The sequence below is a fragment of the Corylus avellana genome, chromosome 7 (genome assembly GCF_965113065.1).
Source record: "Corylus avellana chromosome 7, dhCorAvel1.hap1.2, whole genome shotgun sequence".
NCBI lineage: Eukaryota > Viridiplantae > Streptophyta > Magnoliopsida > Fagales > Betulaceae > Corylus > Corylus avellana.
In genome coordinates, this window is record NC_142496.1 from 26,662,561 (window position 1) to 26,686,756 (window position 24,196).

Sequence of the window (24,196 nt, forward strand, 5' to 3'; positions counted from 1 at the left end):
AGTTGTTTTCAGGTTAAGAACTAAATTAGTAGTATAAGTCAAATCTAGTCATAAGAGTATGTATTTACATAAGAGTATTTCCATGACATACCTTGATGTATCTATCTTTTATTAGAGGGCATAAAAAACCTGATTTTTTTCAGTCCCTGTAAAAGTTATTATCTTATATGTATAATATGTTTTAATGTCATTTTCAAGTTCAGGGTCAAATACTTGCCTAGTTATGCCAAATTAGGTAGCGAAGTTGACTTTAATTAAATTTTTATGAATTTAGTATTGAACAATAATAGACATTAATGTGAAAGTCTTAAGCAATCTTGATATGGTAATCGCACGCCAAATAGCTGAAGGAGGTTGAAAAGAGGACAAAAGATTAGAGTAGTCCACCGAAAGTTTAGTATAACCATCTCTGATGCTTAAGTTAGTAAATATGGGAGAAAAAACATTGAAGTAAGAGTTATGAGTGCGTATATGATGAATGGTCTCTCCTCCTTATATAAGTTTGTCGTTTCAACCTTTGGTAGAGCTTTTGAGTCTCTTGCTCAAATGTTGTTAAAGGCATGGATGATTCTCCCCACAAATATTGGGAGAGGTTGATTAGCATAGCAAAGCCATTATTTGACCTGGTGAGAGGGGAGTTGATTGTGGTGCGTCCTATCGGGAGATAAGTGTACCCCGGTCCTAAAAACAGGGTAGGTCTTACACCAATCAGATGGGCTTCTCCTTGGCCCATTGACAGGCCAACGGGCTCTTTGACAAACAAGCCTCATGGGCTCTTTGACTATGAAGAGTTTGGTTGTGTTTGGGCATGAGAGACCCTAGCGTATTGGCCTTAATTATGGGCTATTTGGCGATGGAGAGTTTGGCTGCAGTTGGGCCTGAAGGATTATGGAGTAGATGGGCCTTACGGGTCAAGCGAGGGCTAGATACTTCCAAAAAAAACAAAAAAAAAAAACTTGAAAGAGTTAAAGTCAAATTTAAAAATCCTAAGAATAAATTGAAATATCGATATTACTTAGGAAGTAAATATATACATATGTGTATATATACATACCCTTAAGTTAATTTATATGAACTATTGGACCTAATTTTACAAACTCATGCATCCAATACGGCTAGGAGAAAATAAAAAACAAAAAAACAAAGAGATTGGTGTACAACATTTTTTTACGCCGACAACAATTTGTTAAGTTTTAAACAGAGATGAGCTTTCACTGGTTTATGATCCGAACTGTATATATCATCCATTGATTCATAAGAACGTAGAGTCACATTTATTTTCTCAGCGTCTTCTAGCTTGAACAATATTCGATCTGTCCATGCTGGAACTCTTACCTACGAATAAAAAATAAGTATCGATTTAATAGATTGAATTAGAGGAAAACAAAATTACCAATTTCATGATTTCTTCCGTCACAATCTGTAACTTATTATCCCATCCAAAGTTGGTGGAATATATATATATTAAAAAAGAGAAATGCTAAAGGCCCAACTTTTTTGCCAAACAAAAGTCCAACTTTTACCCTTTATTTATTTTCTAAAAAAAACAAAATGAAAAATGGAAAAAATGTCTGAAGCAACCCTATCTATTTTTGGCCTTTCTTTTATTTAGTATTTTTTTAAAAATGAAAAATAGTATTTTTTTTCATAATAATGACATTTTCTTGAAAAAAATGACATTATTATGAAAAAAATACCATTTTTCATTTTTTAAAAAATACCAAATATAAGAAAGACAAAAAATAGATAGGGTTGCTTCAAACATTTTTTCCATTTTTTATTTTATTTTATTTTTTAAAAATAAATAAGGAAAAAGTTGGACTTTTGTTGGGCAAAAAAGTTGGGTCCCTATCATTCCTCATTAAAAAAATTCCTTGCAATTTGTACAAGTTACCCAGCTTATTTTATTTTATTTTCGGAATTATTCCAAGGAGTAAGACACAAGAAAGGTGATACCTTGTAGCTAGTATCGTACTTGCTACTTCCAACATTATATTTGTATGTCGGTTTGAATGTCAATGTCCCTTCGCAGTACCCATTGAAGATGTGTCCTCTTTCAGCCTCTTGTAAGAGTTGATCGTTGCTTGTTAGCGTCTGCATAAATCTATTAATATCAATACAAAGTCTTTAATTATCCTAAATTTGCAAATAAACCCCCTCTAACTACTACGAAATTTGTAATGGCCCTTGGTTCTGTTCTTGTATATAAATAATAGTGTAGAATGTGTGGGAAACTTACTCCGTGAAGATCTTTTTGAATTAAATTGCGTGCCGGGTGTGTATCGATGCCCTGTATCCTATAATTAAGATCTCCTAACCACACAGTGATGTGAGCTGGCTTGGCATAAGGGTTCCAATTCTTGGAAAAGAGAGAGTGTGATATGTGTTTGCACTGACAATTTCGCTCTTCTACTTTGCTTGCATGAGCTGCATATATGCCAAAACAATAATAATATATACATATGGTTGAATTTAAAAAATATATTTTTAATTAAAACAGCGATAAAAAAAAAAACTATTTTATCGGATATTGAGATTACTATGACTAATATATAAAGTAAAATGAAATGTGTATTTGAGTTTATGAGCGTTTACATCCGGTTAGCTAAAGGTTATTTTGGTTAGTCGAATAGTCGGGATGTAAATTTGGGTGAAAAATCATGCACATCTAACTAGTTACTTTAACAAAAAAATTTAGTGAATTGCTGATTCTATTATTTTCTCTCAGCTCAATAAAGAAAGAATAAAGAAATTATTGAAAAAAAAAGTATTTAAATTAAATAATAAAATTGGATTTTTAAAATAGAAAGTGAGATTTATGACAGTTAAGTTAGGCCTAATTGGTTAGTAATAGTTTTGAAAACATTTTACATTTTTTCTTAAAACCATTAACGTACAATTCAAAACTAAAACATGTTTCAAATCTCGTGTTTATATCACATCAAAATACTTTTTTAAACCAAAACCAAAACCTTGTTTTTATTATTTTTTATAATACAATTATCAAACGTATCCTAATTAGACTTTCCTACCCGAGAATTAAGGCCTTAGGCTAAAATAATCCAAAGAAAATTATATAAAACAAATTAGCTTACCGGAGAGATGGCATGTTATGAACACCATTCGGAAGCCTTTGTAATTGATGCGGATTGCCACGGCCCCTTTCTTCCTCCTAATTAATCCCCCAAATCCCCCAACGGAATGCTTATCTACCTGCAATTCTACTATACAAAGCGGTATTTCAAAATATATAAGAAGAAATAAATAAATAAAATCGAAGCAATATTAATTAATGATCATTCGTCAAAAAGAGAAAAAATAATCCCAATATTTAAGCACAAATATATTATTGACCTCGAGGAGAAAATGGACTCGATGGATTCATGTCGAAACCATTAAACCAAAGCTAATTACCTTTGACTAACAAGTCTGAGTTCTTTGGTCCAAAAACATACAGCTGCAGAGATTGCATTATGGCCTTCCCTAACACACTTAATTACACAATAATTAAAATCAATATCAGTAATCAGTTAATTTATGGTCCCCTAGCTTGAATATATATAAAAAACATGTAATCACAACTAAAAATAACACATAACTTTCTGGGGGCCAAAATAAACGCCGCTATAAACCGTCTTGGCCGGCCGCCAATAAAGCATGTCAATTATTGCTAAATCATAATTATCGAAAATGTGAAATATCCATCCGCGCTTTTATTAAACGCGAAGTATAAAAGAAAACCTGATAAGTTGAAAATGAAAGTGTGAAAAGTACATAGATTGAGATTCAATGTACATTGAAGGTGACATAGAATTGTGTTGTCATTATCGATATTGACATATAACAACCTCTTGTTGTCCAATACATAATTTTCAAGAAAGATTATGACCCTACACTTTGTCTTTACAACAAATTGAGTCCCACCATGGCCAGGCTTTTCTTAACGTAGCTACCAAAAGATTCTATTATACGATTGTTCTTCATATATCATCAAGAGTAGAGATAATAATTAATAAAGGAAAAGATGGTCTCTTACATATGTGTTTCTTCTAGAGCCGCCTGCAATAGCCGTAGAATGTTGTCTCGTGGAACCTCCTGCAACCCAACAACGAGAAGATCAAACTTTCGGCTGCTCCCGACAAGTTCTGCTAGATCTTCGTAAGAGACCTTCACATATATTTATATATATATCAAATGAATGTCAATCACAAAATAGATCACGACAGAAATTTGTAACGTTAAATCTCTCTCACCTTTCCATTCATGTTCCAAGTGACAATGCAAATGCAGAGATCCGAGTTGCTTGAAAAGTCGCATAGATTATGATTATCCACCCCAACGGTCTTTATTCCTTCTTGGCTGCTGCTAATTGCTGTCTGATGATGATGGTTCATAAAACCCATTGCCGCCGCCCTTCTCTTCAACTTGGCTCGTCCTCTGCAAAACCTGAAAAAGCTAGTGATCCTCTGCATGGTGATCTTCGGAGGCGGCAGTTTATGGTTGAAGAAAGGCAAGCCAAAATGATAGTGATCAGAGATAGCGAGAAAGGTTTTGAAGCCATTGACTTGGATCAAATACAGCACCGGCGTGGAAAATTTGGCCTTTTGGCGGTGAAGACATTGAAGAAATAATTAAAAGTCAAACATCGAAAATGTTTTGATATCTCTCTCTTATTTGATCACAGCTTAATTTCTACACGAGTTAGCTGGGCACTTTGACAAATATTAAGAAGTTGGATAAAAGTTGAAAAGGACCACTGGTCACGTAATACAATTTTTTTACAACTTCTTATATATGTGATTAGAACCAACAGTTACAAGCATTTCACTTCCTCTAATATCTTTTAATTATATATTAATTCGTGTTAAAAATTGTAAAAAAGCTATATATTTAATGGACAGAGTTTTCCTCCAAATTGAGTTGGAGGAAGTTCTTCCAACTCAATTTATAAAAATGACATGTGTCATTTGAACATGTGTAATGCACATATCTTCTTAAGAGTAGAAACAAAGTTGAAATAAATAATATTAAAAACGCATATGCATTTCACATGTTATTAAAAAAACTATACATATTATTTTTATAAATTGGGTTAAAAAAAGTTTCTCCAACGTACCCAGTTTAGAGAAAAACTATGTCCATATTTAATTATTATTTTTATACTCTAGTGAATTAAAAATTTATGTCAAAAGTTGTAAAAGAGCTATATGTTTATCATTTTTCTAAATTTATATCCTCGTGAATTATTATTTATTTAAGTGTTATTATGTTAGAGACATCTCTCCCATAAAGAACTCTACACAAGAAAATCTCACACTGACAACATATAACAATATCATCGAGAAATCTACAACTAACCAAGGATAAGGATTGCAGCAGATAAATAAATAGATAACAAATATTAATTGGGCCCCAAAGGCATTGGATAGAAAAAAAAACAATTGGGGGCCCAAAGGTATAGGTCACTATATCCAAGCCCAAACCTTCCGCAATCTCATTGAAAAACCCATAAAATACACGTATTTTGGCATAAATCCATTATCCATTGTCGTCTAGTCGGGTTAATTAGGTTACCACTTACCCAGGCGACCCGGGTTCAATACTTACAATGGAAGTTAGTCGCACCTTTTCAAATCAATCATATATTTTTTGCACAATTATTACTTTTTAGCCCAGAACGAGCGTGTGCGCACCGCGCACGAACGGCACCGACCTACTGGGGCATCTCTTTCTGCTTTCAGTTTCACTTCCTCTCAGAGCTTCGACTGGAATCCATTTCCTCACTTTTTTCAGGTAAGACCAATCAATCGAATACTGTTTATTACGTAATCGATCGAACACTACGATGGTCCCCATTAGCATTAGTGCCAATTCGCTCCTGAAACACAAACACAAGGATTTTTCACGTTAAGTTGTACAAATAGTCATTGGTTTTTTTCATTGAATGGCTAATACCTCATGTTTAGGGCATTTATTGTACTAGTAAGAGTCTGCAATTGTACAGAAATTCTTGTGAGGTTTTGATACAACACGGGCTTTTTAATTCATTATCCGAAATGGGTTTTGTTTGCGATTGAAAATAATTCTTCTTGAGGAGTTTTCTGTAATGATGGCATTTGAATTGATTTGCTTACTGTGAATGACTGAAGACCCGCATATCATTGCTAAATAAACGAAAAGAGATTTTTTACATGGAATTTGGGTGGGGATTATTTGCATGATATGGAAAATAGCTCCTCAGTTCAGTCATGGGTTTTTGTGATGATCCTGTTCGAAAATGGCGGGTCTAGCTTGCATCTTGCAGCTTATGAGTCTGGGATATCAATAATTTGCTCATTTGTTTGTTTTAGTATGTGCCCTAAATACTTGTTGTAACACCCTGGTCCTATATTAAGAATATGAGAAATAGCTCACATAAAGTGTGTATTTTATAAAGATAATCATAAATGTTAAGTCTCACATTGCCTAGTTACTAAGTGAAATTGGACTTTATAGGAATTATAGGGAAGCTCCAAATTGACTAATCTTTTTGAGGTGATAGCGCATATGTGACTAGCGCTTTTCTAAGGGTCGTTACACTAGTTAAAGTTGAACTGTCCGTGATGGTCCCGTTCGAGCGTCATGTTACAATCCTTGTATGCTGAGAAGTCCTTGAAGACCATATCTCTGCCTTTTTTTTGGAGTCATTCATTGTGTGTAAGCCGTAAACACTTATTTTCGAAATTGCATGTTTGAAGAAGGTCTAGATTCCCTCTAATCCCTCTAAGAACCTGCCCTAAAGTATTCTATTATGGACTTGATATTCAAGTTCGTAACAACTTGGTATCAGAGCCAACAATGGCATTTCTATCTTCCATTTTTGAAGAGAGATGTGGACTTTTGGAGGCAAAACTAGATTCAGAGATGCGTGGGATGCGGGAGTTATTTGCTACCATGTACTCCTGATTTGATCCTCCAATCATCTGTAGCCACAACGTCATCAAATTGCAAGACCAACTCAACCATGAAGCACAAACCATGGAGAGCCACCGCATAGAACCCCCAGTTCACATCCCACACAAAATGACAACCACACCATCGCATCCCACTGCCCTGAGAACCAGAGAGCTGCCGCCCAAAACCCCCATAGCAACCACAAGTTTGTGTCTTTATTCTTTATTATGTTCTGAACTTTGTGATTAAACTTAAAATGGGAATAGTTTCGTTAATTGTAATTATTTTCCTTGGGTAAATATATTTTGCCTCTGATTCTTGCAAAGGATTTCGGCTGCCCCCCCACCAAAATGCTCACTAAGTAAATGTCCTAGGTACCCCTGGTCTTTGAATCTGATTTCTGATTCCTCTTTTCCTGAAATATTTCAGAAACAAACAGAAGCACCAAAGTGCCTGTGCTGAATGCAGATGGATCTAGACAAGATCAGCAACTTACCAGGGCATATTATAGATCAGATTTTGTCAAATTTGTCAATTACGGAGGCAGTTAGGACAAGTGTTTTGTCAAGCAAGTGGAGGTACAAATGGGCGACACTTCCACATCTTGCGTTTGATAATCAATGTTTCCCTGTTTCTTCTCAAGATCATGCAATTCTCAAGAATAAACTTGTGAACATTGTTGATCATGTTCTCTTACTTCATAATGGCCCAATATACAAGTTCAAACTATCTCACCGAGATCTTCTAGGCATTACTGACATTGATCGGTGGATTCTTCATCTATCAAGGAGCCCTATCAAGGAGTTTGTTCTTGAAATTTGGAAAGGGCAACGCTACAAGATGCCTTCTTCTTTATTTTCTTGCCACAATTTGATTCATTTAGAGTTATTTAATTGTTTGCTAAAACCTCCGTTGACATTTAAAGGCTTCAGGAGCTTGAAGAGCCTTGATCTGCAGCATGTGACCTTGGCCCAAGATGTGTTTGGAAGTCTGATTTCTAGCTGCCCTCTGCTAGAGAGATTGACATTGATGAACTTTGATGGTTTCACCCATCTCAACATTGATGCACCAAATCTCCAATTTTTTGACATTGGAGGTGCTTTCGAGGACATTAGTTTTGAAAACACCTTCTGTTTAACTGTTATTTCCATTGGATTATATGTAAATGTTGGCAATGAAAAAAGGCGAGCTTATGCCAATTCTAGCAATTTGGTCAATTTTTTTGCTCATCTGCCCTATATTCGAAGGCTAGAGGTTCAGAGCTACTTTTTGAAGGTAATAATTGTGTTGGTATATTTTAAGGGGCCCTCATATCCCACAGGAAAGTCTGAAAGTGAATGAGTTCATTGGGCTTTGCAAATTGCCGATGATTTGAAACTGAGGTTCTTTCTTTCTGCGCTTGAGGATTTTTTCAGGTTTCAGTTATTGATCTCATTTCTATCTTGGCATTTTCACCATTGACCAACTTGTCTGCTTAAAATGTTTTGTAAATTCCAATGAACTTGATTCAGTTTTCACGGGGAGGTCCAAGTGCTAGGTTACTGCATTTATTGGAGTTTGATCTATATTTGTTCTCTCTATCTTCTTTTTGCTCCAGTATTTGGCTATTGGAATTGTGCCACGAAAGTTGCCTACTCCATGCGTTCATCTGAATTATCTTTCCATACGCATAAACTTTAATGATGTGGAGGAGGTTATAGCTGCTCTGTGCCTCTTAAGAAGTTCCCCAAATCTACAAGAGCTAGAAGTTTTGGTGAGTTTCTTTCTACTGATTATTACCTTAGCTTCATCCAAATTGATATCACGAGCATGCACATGCTAGTCAAATATTTGATTTTCATGTCATTCTGATACTTCACATGTTTCGTCAGCTAAACTATAAACTGATAATGCATTACCATCATTTGCTTGGGAAGTAATTTTGGGAACTTCCAAAGATTTTAATGCCATTGAACTTGTGTAGGCTCGCCCGGAGGAACACGCTACGATGGCGACATTCACTAACTGTTGGGAAGACAACCACTGCAGTCTTCCATTCAACCAACTGAGACAAGTGAAAATAGTTGGCATCCTTGGTATAAAACCGGAATTGAATTTCATCAATTTCCTGCTATTAGCTTCCCCAGTTCTTGAAACAATGAGTGTTAAGCCTGCTTCCATCAATGGAGGATGGGAGTTGCTAAAAGAATTGCTGCGATTCCGGCGAGCCTCCATGCAAGCAGAAATCATTTACTTGGACCCTTAAACTCATCAGTGAGTTTGGCAGCCCCAAGAGGGCTTATGTGAAAAAATGAAAACAAAAAAGCTCTGGATTTCATGTCAGTCTGAACAATGCTTTTTTCTTCTGAACGATGTCATTATTTCCAAAGCCCTTGTACTGGCATCTATGCTCCTTTCATTTATTTTCTGCATCAGTGTCGTTTAAGTGTTTAGGACGACTATTGACTACTTGTAACCATGAAATATGAAAAGGAAATGATTCTTGCAAACCAACTGTGGCCTAAAATGTCATCATATGGGATTCTAAGTTTAATTATGGTTTAGAATAGAATCTCATTGAAATATTAGGAGATATCATAAATTAGTCAACTAATCAAAGTACATTCTGAATGCATGTGAAAGATTTTATAAGAAAAGACAAATCTTACAGAATTTGTTATAACAAAAAAAAAAAAAAAAGGTGGTCCTTTTTTTTTTTGCCAAAAAAGAAAAGAAAAGAAAGGTAGTTGTCAACCAAATCTCGTAGTCTCCATATTAAAAAATTTGTTGATCCTTAAGATAAGGCTGGACTATGTGATTGGTTTTCTCGTTACTTATACAATTGGCTTAAAGAAAGTTGATGGGCTGTCCTGTAATATATTGGGAATGTAGCCAATATTGAAGCAGATTAAAAATAAATAAAAATAGTTTTTAAATATATTGAAACAACGTGTGTAATTAATCAAGTTTTATTATTTTGGATACAATATTTAGGAACCTACCTTTCAAGTCAAAGCCCAATTAGCTAAATTTTTTTTAAGTTGGCTGGGTCGCAGCAAGCACTTTTACCCAATATTGTTTGGGACATTTGCCCACTTTGAATAATCTCCCTTTTGCCATCACTTTGCGTTCACCCATCTTTCAAAAGCAGTGCAACTAAATTTTCAGCTTTCACCCATCTTTCATCCACGACACTAAAAGGAAGAAAAGAAGGGCATAGAATATAGATAGACACTATGAATCATTGCATTAAATAGTATCCTCCAAATGGAAAAATATTTTGAAATTTCAGGTTCTGTGTAAATTTTTTGAATATATATATATACTTTTAGGTGTTTAGTGCGACCAAAAATAATAGCCAGAAAATTTCTTTAATTTCTCTACAGTGGTTTTCTTTTCTTTTTTTTTAAAAAAAACCGTAAACAACTTTTCAAATTTAAGCTTCTCTTTCTCAAATCGTCAGATTACAACTTGAAGTTGTTAGAAGTCGTCGATCGTTTTCTCATTTTTCATACAAGCCAAAAAGAAGCTTAGTTTTGTACCATATTTATGTCGTTGCATTTTTCAAAAAAAAAAAAAAATTATGTCGTTGCAATTTCAGCTCCCCAAGTGGAACGGGGAACCTACATGCTTCTAGTATTTTATGATTAATTTGATTCAAAAAGGAAACTTATGAAATTTAATAGCTAAGAAATCTCAGTTTGGCACGACCTTCAAAGGCTTGAGCGTTGTGTTTTTTCTCTTATCCAATCAAAAGCTCAATTCAGCCCCACACAGCTTGGATCTATCATTCAAAGCGACTGAACGGTCCTATCTTTTTCTTCTTTTGGACAAAATTTTTAATTAAACTAAAATATGTTTTTAGAAAGATTAATATTAGAAAACTCACTTTTTATCCATCACTATTTCACTTAAATGATGTGGATTCTGGTAGTGTCAATAAACTTTTATTTATTTTTCTTTTAACAATGATTGATCTAATTGCTAATTAATATTGCATGTCAGCATAGTAAAATAGTTATAGAATATTACTCTTTTAGAAAATGCAATTCTAATCACATATTTTTAAAATAAATGTCAATTTATTTATTTTGCATGCTACTAAAAATTTTATTATCAATTTTTAATAGTTCGAGAAGAATATTAATGCAACCTTGAGAATTGAGTAGTAATTTGAACACATTTGCCTAGTTTTCCCAATTTATTTTCCTTATTCTAATCGAAATAGCACAACACTTTGGGACAAGAATTTTAGCTACCTAACATTTTGGTCATGTGCAACGACCGTTTGGACCGTCTGCCCCCAAAATGAAAGGAGCTAAACCCTTTGTAAAACAAGACAAGCTGCGGTTGTGGGTCCCCCCGCCTTAACACGAAACTTACGTGTGGGCCGTCACGATCTATGTGGCACCCACACGTGGCTTAAAAAAAATCCCCATTGGGTCTCCATCGGCTCAGATCCCCTGTTCAAAGGTGTAAAACAACTAAACAAGTAACAACCTTTCAAACTCGACCAGTGGAGTGCCCGTACCTACCTGGTTAGACAAGGAACCACAGATCGCTAACCAAACCAAAACCCTAATACTGGGATTTTTTTACTTATAAGATAGATAGAGAGCCATGGCTGTGGTGGTAGCACTAGTGGGTGAGTTTTTGTGGAAGAAAAGCCATGGGTGTAGAAACTCCACTTCTGACGAATAACCATAGCAACCATGAGGACGAGAAGCCGGTGAGCTATGTTAAGGAGTTCGGACGTGAGTCCAAGTCGCTTTGGAAGCTTGCCGGTCCGGCAATCTTCACGTCCATATGTCAGTACTCGCTGGGTGCGCTCACTCAGACTTTTGCGGGTCTCGTCGGGGAGCTCGAGCTCGCCGCCGTGTCTGTTGAGAACTCTGTCATCGCCGGGCTCGCCTTCGGAGTCATGGTAATTAATTAATTATGTTTTCTCTTTTGGTTTTTCTTAGCTATCAAGTTAGCATCAATTCAATCTTCTTTCAGTTCCTTTTGCATGGATGAATATGCCTTTGAAAAAGTGTACAAAGAATTGGGTGGATGAAAAAAATAAAACAGAAAGTGAAGCTGAGGTGGAATTTCTACTGTTTCCTTCCCAAAATACTTAAATTAATAATGATTTCATATACTCTTTTTAACCAAAAAAAAAAAAAAACTTTTTTATTTTGTGAAATACGAATTTAAATCTACTCGGTCTAGTCCATCTTATCATTTACTACTAGAGTTCAATATATGTTTTAATTTTTTAATCTAATAAATAACTTAAAACATAAAATATTCAAAATTATTTTATCATTTACTTCATGTCATAATATTTTTTTCAAACAGTCTTAAAAGCTGTCTGGTTGGCCGGACAAAAGTCCAAAGCCCTGACAAACACAAAGCAGAGGAAGTGTAGTAAATTTCATTTTACTGGTGCAGTTAAAGCCGACAAAGTCAGTCTTACAATTTTACTATAATTTTTTTTTTTTTTTTTATCAAACTCATGTAATATTAGTCTATGAAAATTTGGCATGTTAGTTATTAAAATATAAATTATGTATTAATCCATATGATACTTATTATACCAAGCATTTACCCTGAAATAGACCAAATTTGTACAATCTCACAATTAATGTCATAACTCGTAGGCAATAGTAGCAGTAGAATCAATGTTGATACAAATTAAGCCTGATAATATTCTCTCTTTGAAATTTTGGGTGAAATCAGTTGGGAATGGGAAGTGCATTGGAGACGCTTTGTGGGCAAGCATATGGTGCGGGTAGTATCAGGATGTTGGGGGTGTACATGCAGAGATCGTGGGTCATTTTGTTGACTACAGCTTGTATTTTGGTCCCTATCTATGTTTGGTCCCCTCCCATCCTTGAGGTCATTGGGGAGACCACTGAGATATCTGAGGCTGCTGGTTAGTGCTTATGGCTATTCTCTTTGTATCTTTTATACTCAACACATTGACAAAGAATTTTCTTCGATTCATGTGTCCAAAATCCTTTAACTGGACTTTATGGTGCAGGCAAATTTGCCCTTTGGATGCTTCCACAATTGTTCGCGTACGCGCTCAATTTTCCAATCCAAAAGTTCCTGCAAGCACAGAGGAAAGTGTTGGTCATGGCATGGATATCGGCAGTGGTGCTGGTGCTACACACATTCTTTAGCTGGCTGCTGATATTGAAGCTTGGGTGGGGCTTAACTGGAGCGGCAATCACCTTGAACACCTCATGGTGGCTCATTGTTATTGCTCAATTGCTCTACATTTTCATTACCAAGTCCGATGGTGCGTGGGCTGGCTTCTCGTGGCTCGCATTTGCAGACTTGTGGGGCTTTGTGAAGCTTTCATTGGCTTCTGCTGTGATGTTATGGTGTGTTTCTGTCCTTGTTTTTACTTGGGTTAATCATATTATATCAGGTGATGCTGAGTTTTTTTCTGTGTAAATTGAATTGCAGCTTGGAGTTTTGGTACTTGATGATACTGGTGGTGATAACAGGCCGTCTGCAGGATCCTCTGATTCCAGTTGACGCCATCTCTATTTGGTACGGTGTTTCTTCATCACCTCCCTATTGCTTTTGCACGCTTAATGAACTCTGCATCTGCTTTGGATGGATTACAGAATATTTCATTTTCATAAACTGTCCTCATTTGTCATTTCCATACTTTTGCAGCATGAACATACAAGGATGGGATGCGATGATTGCGCTTGGGTTCAATGCTGCAATTAGGTAATTAATCTTCCCTGCAAGCTCTGCTCTTTACTTGTTGCCTACAAGATATTTTCAAACCCCATATAGTTGGAGGATTCCTCTTTTGCCTTCTCACTTCTCAGTAAGCAAAAAGGGAGATAGTTGTATGAAACTTACCATTAATTGCTGTTCCAACAGTGTGAGGGTATCAAATGAACTTGGAGCCGGCAATTTCCGTGCTGCAAAATTTGCAGTGATAGTCGTTTCAATCACATCCATTTCCATAGGAGTTGTTTGCATGAGCGTAGTATTTGCAACAAGGGATTACTTCCCTTACCTTTTCACCACCAGTGAAGCCGTCGCCGTGGAAACTACCAAACTTGCTGTCTTGCTAGGAATCACAGTGCTTCTAAACAGCCTTCAACCAGTCTTATCTGGTAAGTACAAAGAACAAACAATATTGCAGCCTGACAAACACAAACGCAAACACAAACACAAACATAAACATAAACATAATTTTATTCCCTGTTGGTTTAGGTGTGGCTGTTGGAGCCGGATGGCAAGCCATTGTCGCATATATCAACATCGGGTGCTACTACATTGTTGGATTGCCTGCTGGCATACTCCTCGGATTCACATTTGGATTTGGAGCTGAGGTGAGATATCAGAACTATTCTCTTGGACTTTCTTGATACATCAACCACCTTTTTCTTTCTTTATTGATACATTTTTACTACTTTCAACTTGCAGGGTATTTGGTCAGGAATGATTGGAGGCATTTGTTTGCAAACCATAATCTTGATAGTGGTCACTTCAATAACTAACTGGAGGAAAGAGGTGAGTATCTTTACTCTTCTGCATTCTCTATTTCATTTTTGAAGCCTGAAGTTATTGATTGATGAAACTGCATGCAAGAAATAATTGGTCACTCTATGAATCAAATGTGCAGGCTGAAGAAGCAGGGAGCCGTGTGAAGAAATGGGGAGGGGGTTCAACTGCAGAGGATTGATCTTTTTACTCAGAAGGGTGACATGACATCATTGTAGAGAGAGCATTGGCAGATTTACACACGATTGTGTTTTGACCAATTTTCTGTCAATTTTATGCTCAAGTTTAAAGAGTGAAATATTATGTCACCTCATCAAGCTGAATACCTCTTCATTGAGCTATATTTTGGAATGCTTTTGATCATTCAATTTTGTTTTGCTTAGGAGTGCTTTGCACATTTAAGATATTTTTTAAGGCAGTTGATAATTAATTAACGCATCTCTGACCAAGTAATGCGATCAGATCCTTTCAAAATATTGGGTGTTTGAATATCTCATTCTAATGATACGATGTTTACTCTTTCGTCTTTTCTCCTGTATCTCTTAGAAAGAGACAAAAGTTCTCTTTGTGTCATTTCAAATGTGATGTGCCTTTTAAAATCACCATTAAATTTGAAATAATCATTATTGAATTTTGATCTATTAGTGATTTTAAAGCCACATCGATGACACAAAGAATACTCTAATCTTCCTTTTTAGCATTTCTCTATAACTTTGAGTTTAAACAACCTCTTATCTTTGGGCTTATTATTGGCCCAACTTACTTTTTCATTTTTCATCACTTTGGGCTTAGTGGCTGATTTTTAGGCCCAAAACGTCTCCACAAGGAAAGCAAATATAGCTCCCAATCTTCTCCTACCACTGGGGAGAGCAATCAATCTCGGCATGTTGGTTGGTGTTATCCACTTGCAAAGTCGGTTCATTAAGCCCTTGTTTTAGTCCAACCAATACTTGACTAGCTTTTTGTTTTTCATTTTGCAATTTCTTTTTGAATCAAACAAGATAAAGATGTTGTTGATAAATATCAATCTGTGCTAACTGTGAAGATCAAGATAAAAAACTAAAGGCTTATCACTTATCCTTTTGATGATACGTGTTTATACATTTATGTTCTTAGGTTAAATACTTTATTGATACATGTGGCAAGGGTCGTTATCAAACAACTACCTCGGTTTCAAAAAGTATTGCATGTAGACTGTACCTGTCGTAAGCCGAAATACTAATTTGACCACTTCGTCATATTTCATCCATTTTTTTAAACGAAAATTCACATCAATGACCTTTAAAAAACAACACTTATCCTAGATGCCACATATTTATGTTCTTAGGTTAAATACTTTATTGATACATGTGGCAAGGGTCGTTATCAAACAACTACCTCGGTTTCAAAAAGTATTGCATGTAGATTGTACCTGTCGTAAGCCGAAATACTAATTTGACCATTTCGTCATATTTCATCCATTTTTTTAAACGAAAATTCACATCAATGACCTTTAAAAAACAACACTTATCCTAGATGCCACATATTTAATCCAAATCAGCATATCCTATTACGTATCACTATATCACACATGTTACTTGTGATATTTGAGTCATGTTAGATGCCAAGAATGCTAAACATTTACTTAAACAAGATTTTACCCAAATTGAAACAAAAACAATATTAAGCCCAAATCGATTGAAACCCAAAGTTATCATTTCTCCCCAAACCGATTGAAGCCTAGATTTCTTGTTCTCCTCAAATCACACGAATGCCCTAGAATATGACTTCGACTTTATATCCTATTGACACCCAAAAACTCAAGAACTATAGATACCAAATCAAGTATTCTGTGCAATTTGAGAAGAAAATAAAAACTAGGATTCGTGCGATTTGGAAAGAAAAGGAGAAAATCAGAGCTTCTTGGCTAGATTCATGCGGCATGGGAAGAAAAGGAAAAAAAAACGAAGCTGCTTAGAGGGATTCATGCGATTTGGGAAGATAACATAAAAACACAAGCTACTGAGTTGATCAACTGGGGAAGATAATGGGAAAAACAAAGCTCCAATCCACAACCAACAAAACACACCATTTTAGTACAAAATATGTCACACAAACAAGATGGTTTTATAACCCATGGTCCCATACATATTGACTTCGCAGTTCATAGCACAAAAATCATATACAATTAACCAAACACCTCATTCTAGCACAAAAGATGTCAAACAACAGAGACAGTCAACAAAGATGGTTACTGCCTACTCAATTAGTGTTGCTCTTCATAGATATGCAATTTATGTCCCCAACATTCACCAATTGATTCACCATGTCAGTCGTAGTGATGTCAGTAAAATATTATCAAGAGATGAGATATTTGGCCAAGATGCATTCTGCAGCCTTATCGTTGAACTTAAATAGAAAAGAGTTACACTTGTATTTGATCACATCAAGCTAACAAGATAAGCTTTGATGTGATAAGAAGATTTAAACAAAGAATAAAAGATAAAGAGATAATATAAAAGATTACAAACAATCAAAAGAGAAGTGATACAAATAAATAACTCTTACAAGAGATAAGTAAGAGTCCTAGCGCACTTCTCCTGAGTAGCAGCAGACTCCTTAACAATGTCATGATTTGTGGTCACTCCATGAACACCTTCGTCTTCATCTACCTTGTAGTGCATTGTGCACTATCTTGGAAATGTCATTGAAACAAATGAAATCTACATCTTCATCATGTATATTCTTCAATACATCACATCCTACATATTTTAAATTTTTGCCGGACATAAACCCACTATAATAAATTAATACTTCTGCCACTGTTAATGCCATTTTATATACCATGCATAAATTGACTAAATTAATATCTCTACCACCAACAAACATATTAAATCTAACAACGTTTATCTGTGTAAGACCCATAAAAATATATCTATGAGAAATTGGTACGAGTAGATACAGTTCGGTTTGAATAGATGCGTGAAAAATAGGCTCTAGCAAGTTAGCGACCACAAGTATAAGTTATAACGACCTAAAAAAAAGCTTCGACCATCGCAAGCTGCTTGTTTCCACTTTAAGATCATTAGAATAGGTCGAATGTCTGATTCTTGTTGAGAAAATTCACTTCAACTTTAAAATGATAAAAGAAAGATAATTTTAAAATCACTTCAACTTTAAAAATAAGAAAATTATTAGAAAAAAAAAAATGATATGCAACATTATTATGCTTAAAGACCAATATCCAATAAAAACGAACAGGCCCGTATCCGGTGAGCAAAACACAAAATGAATGGTCAAGATCTGACCACGTCACCATCAACGGCACTGACGAGGTCGACTCCTTGCTCAACCTCGCCAAAGGCTGAGTTGGCCCCCCTCCGAGCGAAAATGGTGGATTAGCTCTTGTTGAATCACGGCGCACTATTAACCGTAGATCTAGTTTCTTATATGACGTGTCGCATTCTCGGAGAAGAAAAAGGGGGACGGCGACGGGTTAGAATCCAATAGTACGGACTGTTGACGTGTGTTGGTTACGTAGTACAACACAAAATTATTTGACTTCAGAAGCTAAACCTATAAAACTGGATTATCCTCTGCGGTGTCCGCAAGACGAGCCAGTAGCGTTGGTCAAATCATTCACCCACCCGTTACTTTACTTTCTAAAGTGCCCTCAGTCCTCACCATTTATATGGGAAATCTTTGATCAAACTGTGTGCGCAATATTCGTGGGTATCGGCGATGGAGGACTATTTTAGCAGCGGCGATGAATACTGTTACCACGACTACTACGACGACGACGATGATCGAGACGCTTCGTATGGGTTACAAGAGATTGAGACCGAGGTGCCCTTGTCCTGTACCAAGGGTCCGTCCAGCGAGGTAATTGAATGCGAGCACTTCTTTTAGTACTTGTTTGGCTGCGGAAGGGGAAAGTGAGAATTTTTATCAAACCCATTATTTTTTCTCAGTATCAACTAGCAAGTTCTGGTTTTTGTTAAGAGAACAGCGAAGAAATCATCATCATATAATCTCCTGGGGTTAGTTTTGTGTTTATTGTGCGCGTAGTTCTTGAGTGATTTTCACTCTTTCTGCAGCAATTTATGGTTTCTAATACCCGTTTGGCTCTTTTTTATGCACGCTTGTCCATGTTATAGTTAAGTGGAATATGATGGGTCTCTTATCCCCATTGCAGGTAATCACAAAAGAATCTCTTTTGGCTGCACAGGTATGGTTAATTTCTACTGTGATTGTAGGCGTATCGTGTGTTGCTGAGATTGTTTTTCTCTAATGCTTTTTGTTATGAATTATAACAAAAAAAATGTTGGTATTGATTTGTGCAGAGGGAGGACTTGCGCAGGATAATGGATTTGCTTTCATTGAAGGAACACCTTGCGCGAACCCTACTCATTCATTATCGCTGGGATGTTGACAAGGTGATTGTGGTGCTTGTAGAGAAGGGGAAAGATAAATTATATGCTGAAGCGGGTGTGACAGTTTCGGAGCATGACAATCTTTCCTCGGAGCTTTCATCGATGGTCATGTGCATTATTTGCATAGAGGAAGTATCTGCAAGCGAGGTGACAACGATGGACTGTGGTCACTGCTTTTGCAACAATTGTGAGTATTGTTCTATGCATTTTCTTCTTTTTCCAAATCGGGCATTATTTGGGTGAATTTTCTCAGTTTTAAACTCACCTCAACAAAGACTAAATTATTCGTTTCTTGGGGTTGGCCAAAACGATATCAGATAATCTGTTTATATACAGGTAAATATATTTATGTTTGTCATTTCTTTTCTCCATATTTTCGAAATAGAAGAGCAATTGAACCATAATTTTGTGTTAAATTATCTAAACTGAACCAAATTGGTTCAAGATGATGCTTCTAAAAGTGCTGTTGGGATCCACATTTTACATTCATTGATCTTTTGTTTGCCAAAGCAAAGATTTGTTGCTACTAAACTAAATGATGGATTCTGAATAAAGAGAGAGTGGGTCTTAATGACCACAACAGGAACACTTCATTTTTTTTTTTGACCTGACATTTCATTATATATATATATATTGATTGATGGATTTAGCATGGATAAGTAAACTGAGTTTTCTTATTCAGCTGCACGATCACTTGTCCTCTTGCCTTGCAAAAGGGCAAAAAAAGGTGGAACTCACAAAACTGCATTAATCCCTACTTACAGGAGAAAACTTGGAACTTTAAAGCCCTGCTTATAACTGATATTGTGTACAATGATTTTATTGAAAGCCAAAATGAGGTTCTTACAGTTATCCGTTTGGATATTTTGATTATTACTTGGTAGCGACTATGACGAAGCAATGGACTTACCATTGACAGGTTGATTAAGAATGTGAAAGACAGAGAAGATGGATTTTGTTGACTGCAAAAGGGGGTCTACCATGGTTTCATAATAAATTTATTGCTTACCCAAAAAAAGAACACTTCATTTCATTATTGTTTTGCTTTATTGCCATGATATTTCTTTATGTGAAAAGAAAAGGGATAATTGACTGATCTAGCAGGTCTTAGCAAGATATATATAATTTAACTGTATTAGTCCTTCGTCTTCCTCTTACAGGAACGTGAAACTTCGAGAGACAATTTACAACTACCACTGTTTTCAATGATTTCACCAAACTTCATGGGAAACCTAAATGAGATCCCTTTTTCTGATTATTTATTTTGCTGGTAGTGACCATGATGGCACCAATGGACTTGATATTTTTGTTCAGCATAAGCATGTAGTAATGGAATAGAAAGGTAGTGAAAGAGTAGTAATTTATGTTGACTTCTCTAATGGATGGTTAATTTTAGTCCAGCTCCCATGGTCAGAAGCTTTGTTGTTATACAGGATGTTCCCTCTTGTTATATTTGTCTATATCGTGTGGCTCAATATAACTTTGCTCTCCAATGGTTGGAAATATTGTAACTGATCAGTTTGTTTGTGCCTAGGTTGGACAGAGCATTTTATTGTGAAGATAAATGAGGGTCAGAGTAGGCGTATTAGGTGCATGGAATACAACTGCTATGCTATTTGTGATGAAGCGAAAATCAGAAGTCTAGTCAGTGCAAGGGATCCTAACCTGTCAGAGAAATTTGATCGCTTTCTTTTAGAATCATATATTGAAGATAATAAAAGGGTTAAGTGGTGCCCCAGTGTTCCCCACTGTGGAAATGCTATTCGTATTAAGGATGATGAGTTTTGTGAGGTTGAATGTGCCTGTGGTCTGCAATTCTGTTTTAATTGCTTAAGTGAAGCACACTCGCCTTGTTCATGTCTAATGTGGGAACTCTGGACCAAGAAGTGCCAAGATGAGTCAGAGACGGTTAATTGGATTACAGTCCACACGAAACCATGCCCCAATTGTCACAAGCTGGTTCACAAAGATGGAGGATGCAACTTAGTATGCTGCGTTTGTGGACAAGCATTTTGGTGAGATATTCTTACATGTTTTCACTGCTCTTTTTTTGGAGGCAATGGTTTCACTGTTTTTGGGCTTTATTCTTGGATTTTTATTTCTTGTGGGAGGTGGAAAGCATAACATACATTTATTTGGTTGTTGATTTCACAAGATTGTTGTTTCTTTAGGAATATCTTGGATCGATTATTAGTTTCTGACCTTGTCATGGATATGCATTTGTACTACTGCTTGTCTTATTATTTAGCTTCTTGTTTTCTGAAGTCTGGTTGGAATCCTTGTTATTTTTGTTGAGTGTCTGGTAAGCAATTAAATTTTAATTCGCCATTTGCCATTTTCTTCTTTTTCTGATTACATTTGGAATCAGTTAGCTACTTAATTCCTGTAAATGACTTCCAGAAGAATCTACTCTCTAGAAGCAATGGGGTTTTCTTTCAGATTGTCATTTTTGTGCTGACAAAACTGTCTGTTATGAATGGATCATGGTACTTTTATTTCTGTTTGCATTGAAGTCCATTTGGACTTTTGGATGTTAAGATGGTCAAAAAGCATCCAGAGCAAGTCCTTGTTTATGATGGGTTAGAAAATGCTATGGTCAGTTGCACTTAACAATTTCACTGACTGATTGAGCCACACATCACAAGCAGGCTCTCCATGTGCACATGGCGCAGCCCACACGTGTCTTGACCAATCAGCATGCCATGGCAATAGCCCCAAGGTCTCTTTACAAATGTAAAGTTATTTGCCTGTTAAATGCTGAAGTGATTTGGTGGCTGGTTGCATGTTTTCATAATACCCATGGTTATTTTGTTGAAGGGAATGTAAGATACCCTGAACTGGATATTGATCCATGTTGTTTAAATAGATTGTGGTCTTGTATATTTTTTTACTCAAACTTAGGATTTCTTGTATTTGTTTTAATTCTTTATTCAACTCAAAATGTCGTAATTGATTTTAATGGGCAGAGATACACAAATTAGTGTTGTTTTCAAGGCGCTTAATGGAGCGGGTGTCTATGAATAGAAACAGTAGAAAGAGATTTTAAATTTTATGCTTTGATTGAACTTGTATGTAGCTTTTGACGAGATAGAATAGCAATGTAAGATCTCTGCACTTGACCCCTAGTATTATTGCAATGAGTCATAACAGAACTACCATGCAACTCACCTTTGTGTCAAAGGTGAGGATCTCATTTAAAGCTAAGCTTGTTATCAAAGCCAATACCATAATTTTGTCAATACAACAGGTCATCTATTTTCCTAATCTCATTCCTGTGAGAAATTTCGGGTGTTCTTTTTACTCTTATTCAGTCTTCTCTGCATAAATGGATTGTCAAATGTGGGAGCAGATGATATTTAATCATGTCTACAATCTAGGTAGTTAATTGTAAAAATTTATAGCCTATTGCAAACTAGCGAATTTTCTTCATATGATATTTGTCCAAAAATAAGCAACAATCTTTTTGTGTTTGTTAATTTTAAGTTAATGCGCAAGAGTCCAGAGCAAATCTTAGTAGTGGTATAACCCTGGGAGAGTCACATTGTACATGTTCTCGCTAAATGGATGAACAAATTGTTAATTTCGGGTTGTTTTGAATGCCTCCTTTAAATGATTTCATTTAACTATATCATACTTTTGTACTACTGCAAAATTAATGTAGGTTTCATCTTTGTCTTGTATGTAGTCCTTCGAGATTGTATCTGCAATATCATAACAAAAACTAATGGACCAACTTCATTTCCAATTATTTATAAATCCTTTTTGTTCTTTGTTTCATGCTTCAATTTTAATTGGCCATGCTCAAAAAGTTTTTTCTTCCCCCCTCCCCTCCCCCTTTTTCTCTTTCTTTTGCACACTCTTCAATGGAATATATATATATATATTAACATCAATAAGAGTAGTCTTTCTAAAAAATTTCCCTTCTTATTTAGTTGGCTCTGTGGTGGCCCAACTGGTAAAGAACATACGTGGACAAGCATCAGTGGTCACAGTTGTGGGCAATACAAGGAAGACCAGGGGAAGAAAACTGAGCGTGCAAAGATGGACCTACTCCGCTACATTCACTACCACAACCTATTCAAAGCTCATACGGATTCTTTTAAGCGTGAAGCTGAGTTGAAGGAAACCATACAAGAAAAGATATCACATCTGGAAGAAAGACAATCATCTAAAGATTTCAGTTGGGTTACAAATGGACTCGACAGACTCTTCAGGTCAAGGCGGGTTCTTTCCTATTCTTACCCATTTGCATATTACATGTTCGGCGATGACTCGGTCAAACTTGAAATGACAAAAGAGGAAAAAGAAATAAAACAGAACTTGTTTGAGGAACAACAGCAGCAGCTTCATGCGAATGTTGAGAAGCTTTCATTATTTATTGGGGAGCCTTTTGATCAATATCCAGAGGATGAAGTTGAGGAACTAAGAATGAAGATCATAAATCTTTCTGTGATTACCGACAGACTTTGCAGAAAATTGTGAGTTGAATTGCGATCTTGAGTTCTTCTTTTGGGTGGCGTGGATGATGTAAGTTGTTTATATAACTCTTTTTGTATATGTTCTCTATTTGCAGGTACGAATGCATTGAGAATGATTTGTTGGATTCAATCCAGCTGGTACGTCACAGAATTGCTCCTTACATGTCAAGGGGCCTGGAGAAAGCATCAGAACTTTCAATTTGTTGGAAGACCGAGGCCTGAATGCCACAGCTGCAATTCTCTTACAAGGTAACAATTCTTTTTGTGTAATATTTTTCACACCCTTTGTCATGACTTTTTCTATCTTATTTTCTATTTTTCACCACCATTTTTCTTTCAATTGTAGTTTTATTGGAGGAGGATTAATGGAAGATATAAATAAGAGGAACACGTCTTCAGAAGCTATAGATAGACACATAGGTATGAAGGAGGAACAATGGAACCTCATCATTGACCTTCACATGGTTGTGAGAGTTCAAATATGGATCATCTTCTGAGAAACATCTAGAAAATTAACCTTTGGTAACTACCCCCATTGATCTAAGCTTGCCTGCAGGTGTGACTTATAGGAGGTGATTTGTTATGGGGCCTATATCTGCATCTTTAACTTCATACGGGTCCCTTGTTATTACCTGGTTGATGTGTTGCTATGAGAATCAGCATTTCACTCCACCCATGTTGAGTTTTCTGATCTATTAAGTATTTCTCCTATAATTTTTAGAGTAATTTTACACCTACAACGTTTTTACAGTTCTCTTACAACTTGTTAATGCGTGTCACTATCTCACGTCGGCCGCAAAAAAATAATTAACAAATTCCAATCATATATTGACATGTCTCAACAAGTTCTAAAAGAGCTGCAGGTTTAACATTTTT

General features: G+C 35.9%; 4 protein-coding genes across 5 annotated transcripts; 3 read left to right on the forward strand and 1 right to left on the reverse strand.

Moving 5' to 3' along the window:
* Window positions 1–1,127: 1,127 nt before the first annotated feature.
* 5PTASE11 (inositol polyphosphate 5-phosphatase 11) lies at window positions 1,128–4,795 on the reverse strand. 2 transcript variants are annotated; one of them, XM_059599357.2, is made up of 7 exons: window positions 4,254–4,795; window positions 4,037–4,167; window positions 3,415–3,491; window positions 3,096–3,221; window positions 2,240–2,427; window positions 1,957–2,094; window positions 1,128–1,335 (listed from the first exon to the last, which is right to left on the reverse strand). In XM_059599357.2, the coding sequence occupies exons 1-7, from the start codon at window positions 4,470–4,472 to the stop codon at window positions 1,168–1,170; spliced, it is 1,047 nt and encodes a 348-aa protein (XP_059455340.2). In that variant the 5' UTR covers window positions 4,473–4,795; the 3' UTR covers window positions 1,128–1,167. The 2 variants fall into 2 exon arrangements, with proteins under 2 accessions (XP_059455340.2, XP_059455339.2); XM_059599356.2 differs by having other exon boundaries at window positions 3,096–3,224.
* Window positions 4,796–5,650: 855 nt separating this feature from the next.
* LOC132184423 (F-box/FBD/LRR-repeat protein At1g13570) lies at window positions 5,651–9,426 on the forward strand. The gene is made up of 4 exons (XM_059598051.2): window positions 5,651–5,793; window positions 7,363–8,208; window positions 8,531–8,686; window positions 8,897–9,426. Exons 2-4 carry the CDS (start codon window positions 7,396–7,398, stop codon window positions 9,176–9,178), a joined length of 1,251 nt encoding a protein of 416 aa, XP_059454034.1. The 5' UTR covers window positions 5,651–5,793; window positions 7,363–7,395; the 3' UTR covers window positions 9,179–9,426.
* Window positions 9,427–11,414: 1,988 nt separating this feature from the next.
* On the forward strand, window positions 11,415–14,894 carry LOC132185697 (MATE efflux family protein). The gene is made up of 9 exons (XM_059599471.1): window positions 11,415–11,836; window positions 12,634–12,829; window positions 12,938–13,283; window positions 13,369–13,455; window positions 13,585–13,641; window positions 13,801–14,039; window positions 14,140–14,258; window positions 14,353–14,439; window positions 14,552–14,894. The coding sequence occupies exons 1-9, from the start codon at window positions 11,582–11,584 to the stop codon at window positions 14,609–14,611; spliced, it is 1,446 nt and encodes a 481-aa protein (XP_059455454.1). The 5' UTR covers window positions 11,415–11,581; the 3' UTR covers window positions 14,612–14,894.
* Window positions 14,895–17,813: 2,919 nt separating this feature from the next.
* On the forward strand, window positions 17,814–24,053 carry LOC132185695 (putative E3 ubiquitin-protein ligase ARI1). Its single transcript, XM_059599470.2, has 7 exons — window positions 17,814–18,291; window positions 18,605–18,637; window positions 18,753–19,029; window positions 20,377–20,857; window positions 22,775–23,320; window positions 23,416–23,569; window positions 23,667–24,053. Exons 1-6 carry the CDS (start codon window positions 18,151–18,153, stop codon window positions 23,540–23,542), a joined length of 1,605 nt encoding a protein of 534 aa, XP_059455453.1. The 5' UTR covers window positions 17,814–18,150; the 3' UTR covers window positions 23,543–23,569; window positions 23,667–24,053.
* The last annotated feature ends 143 nt before the right edge of the window (window positions 24,054–24,196 follow it).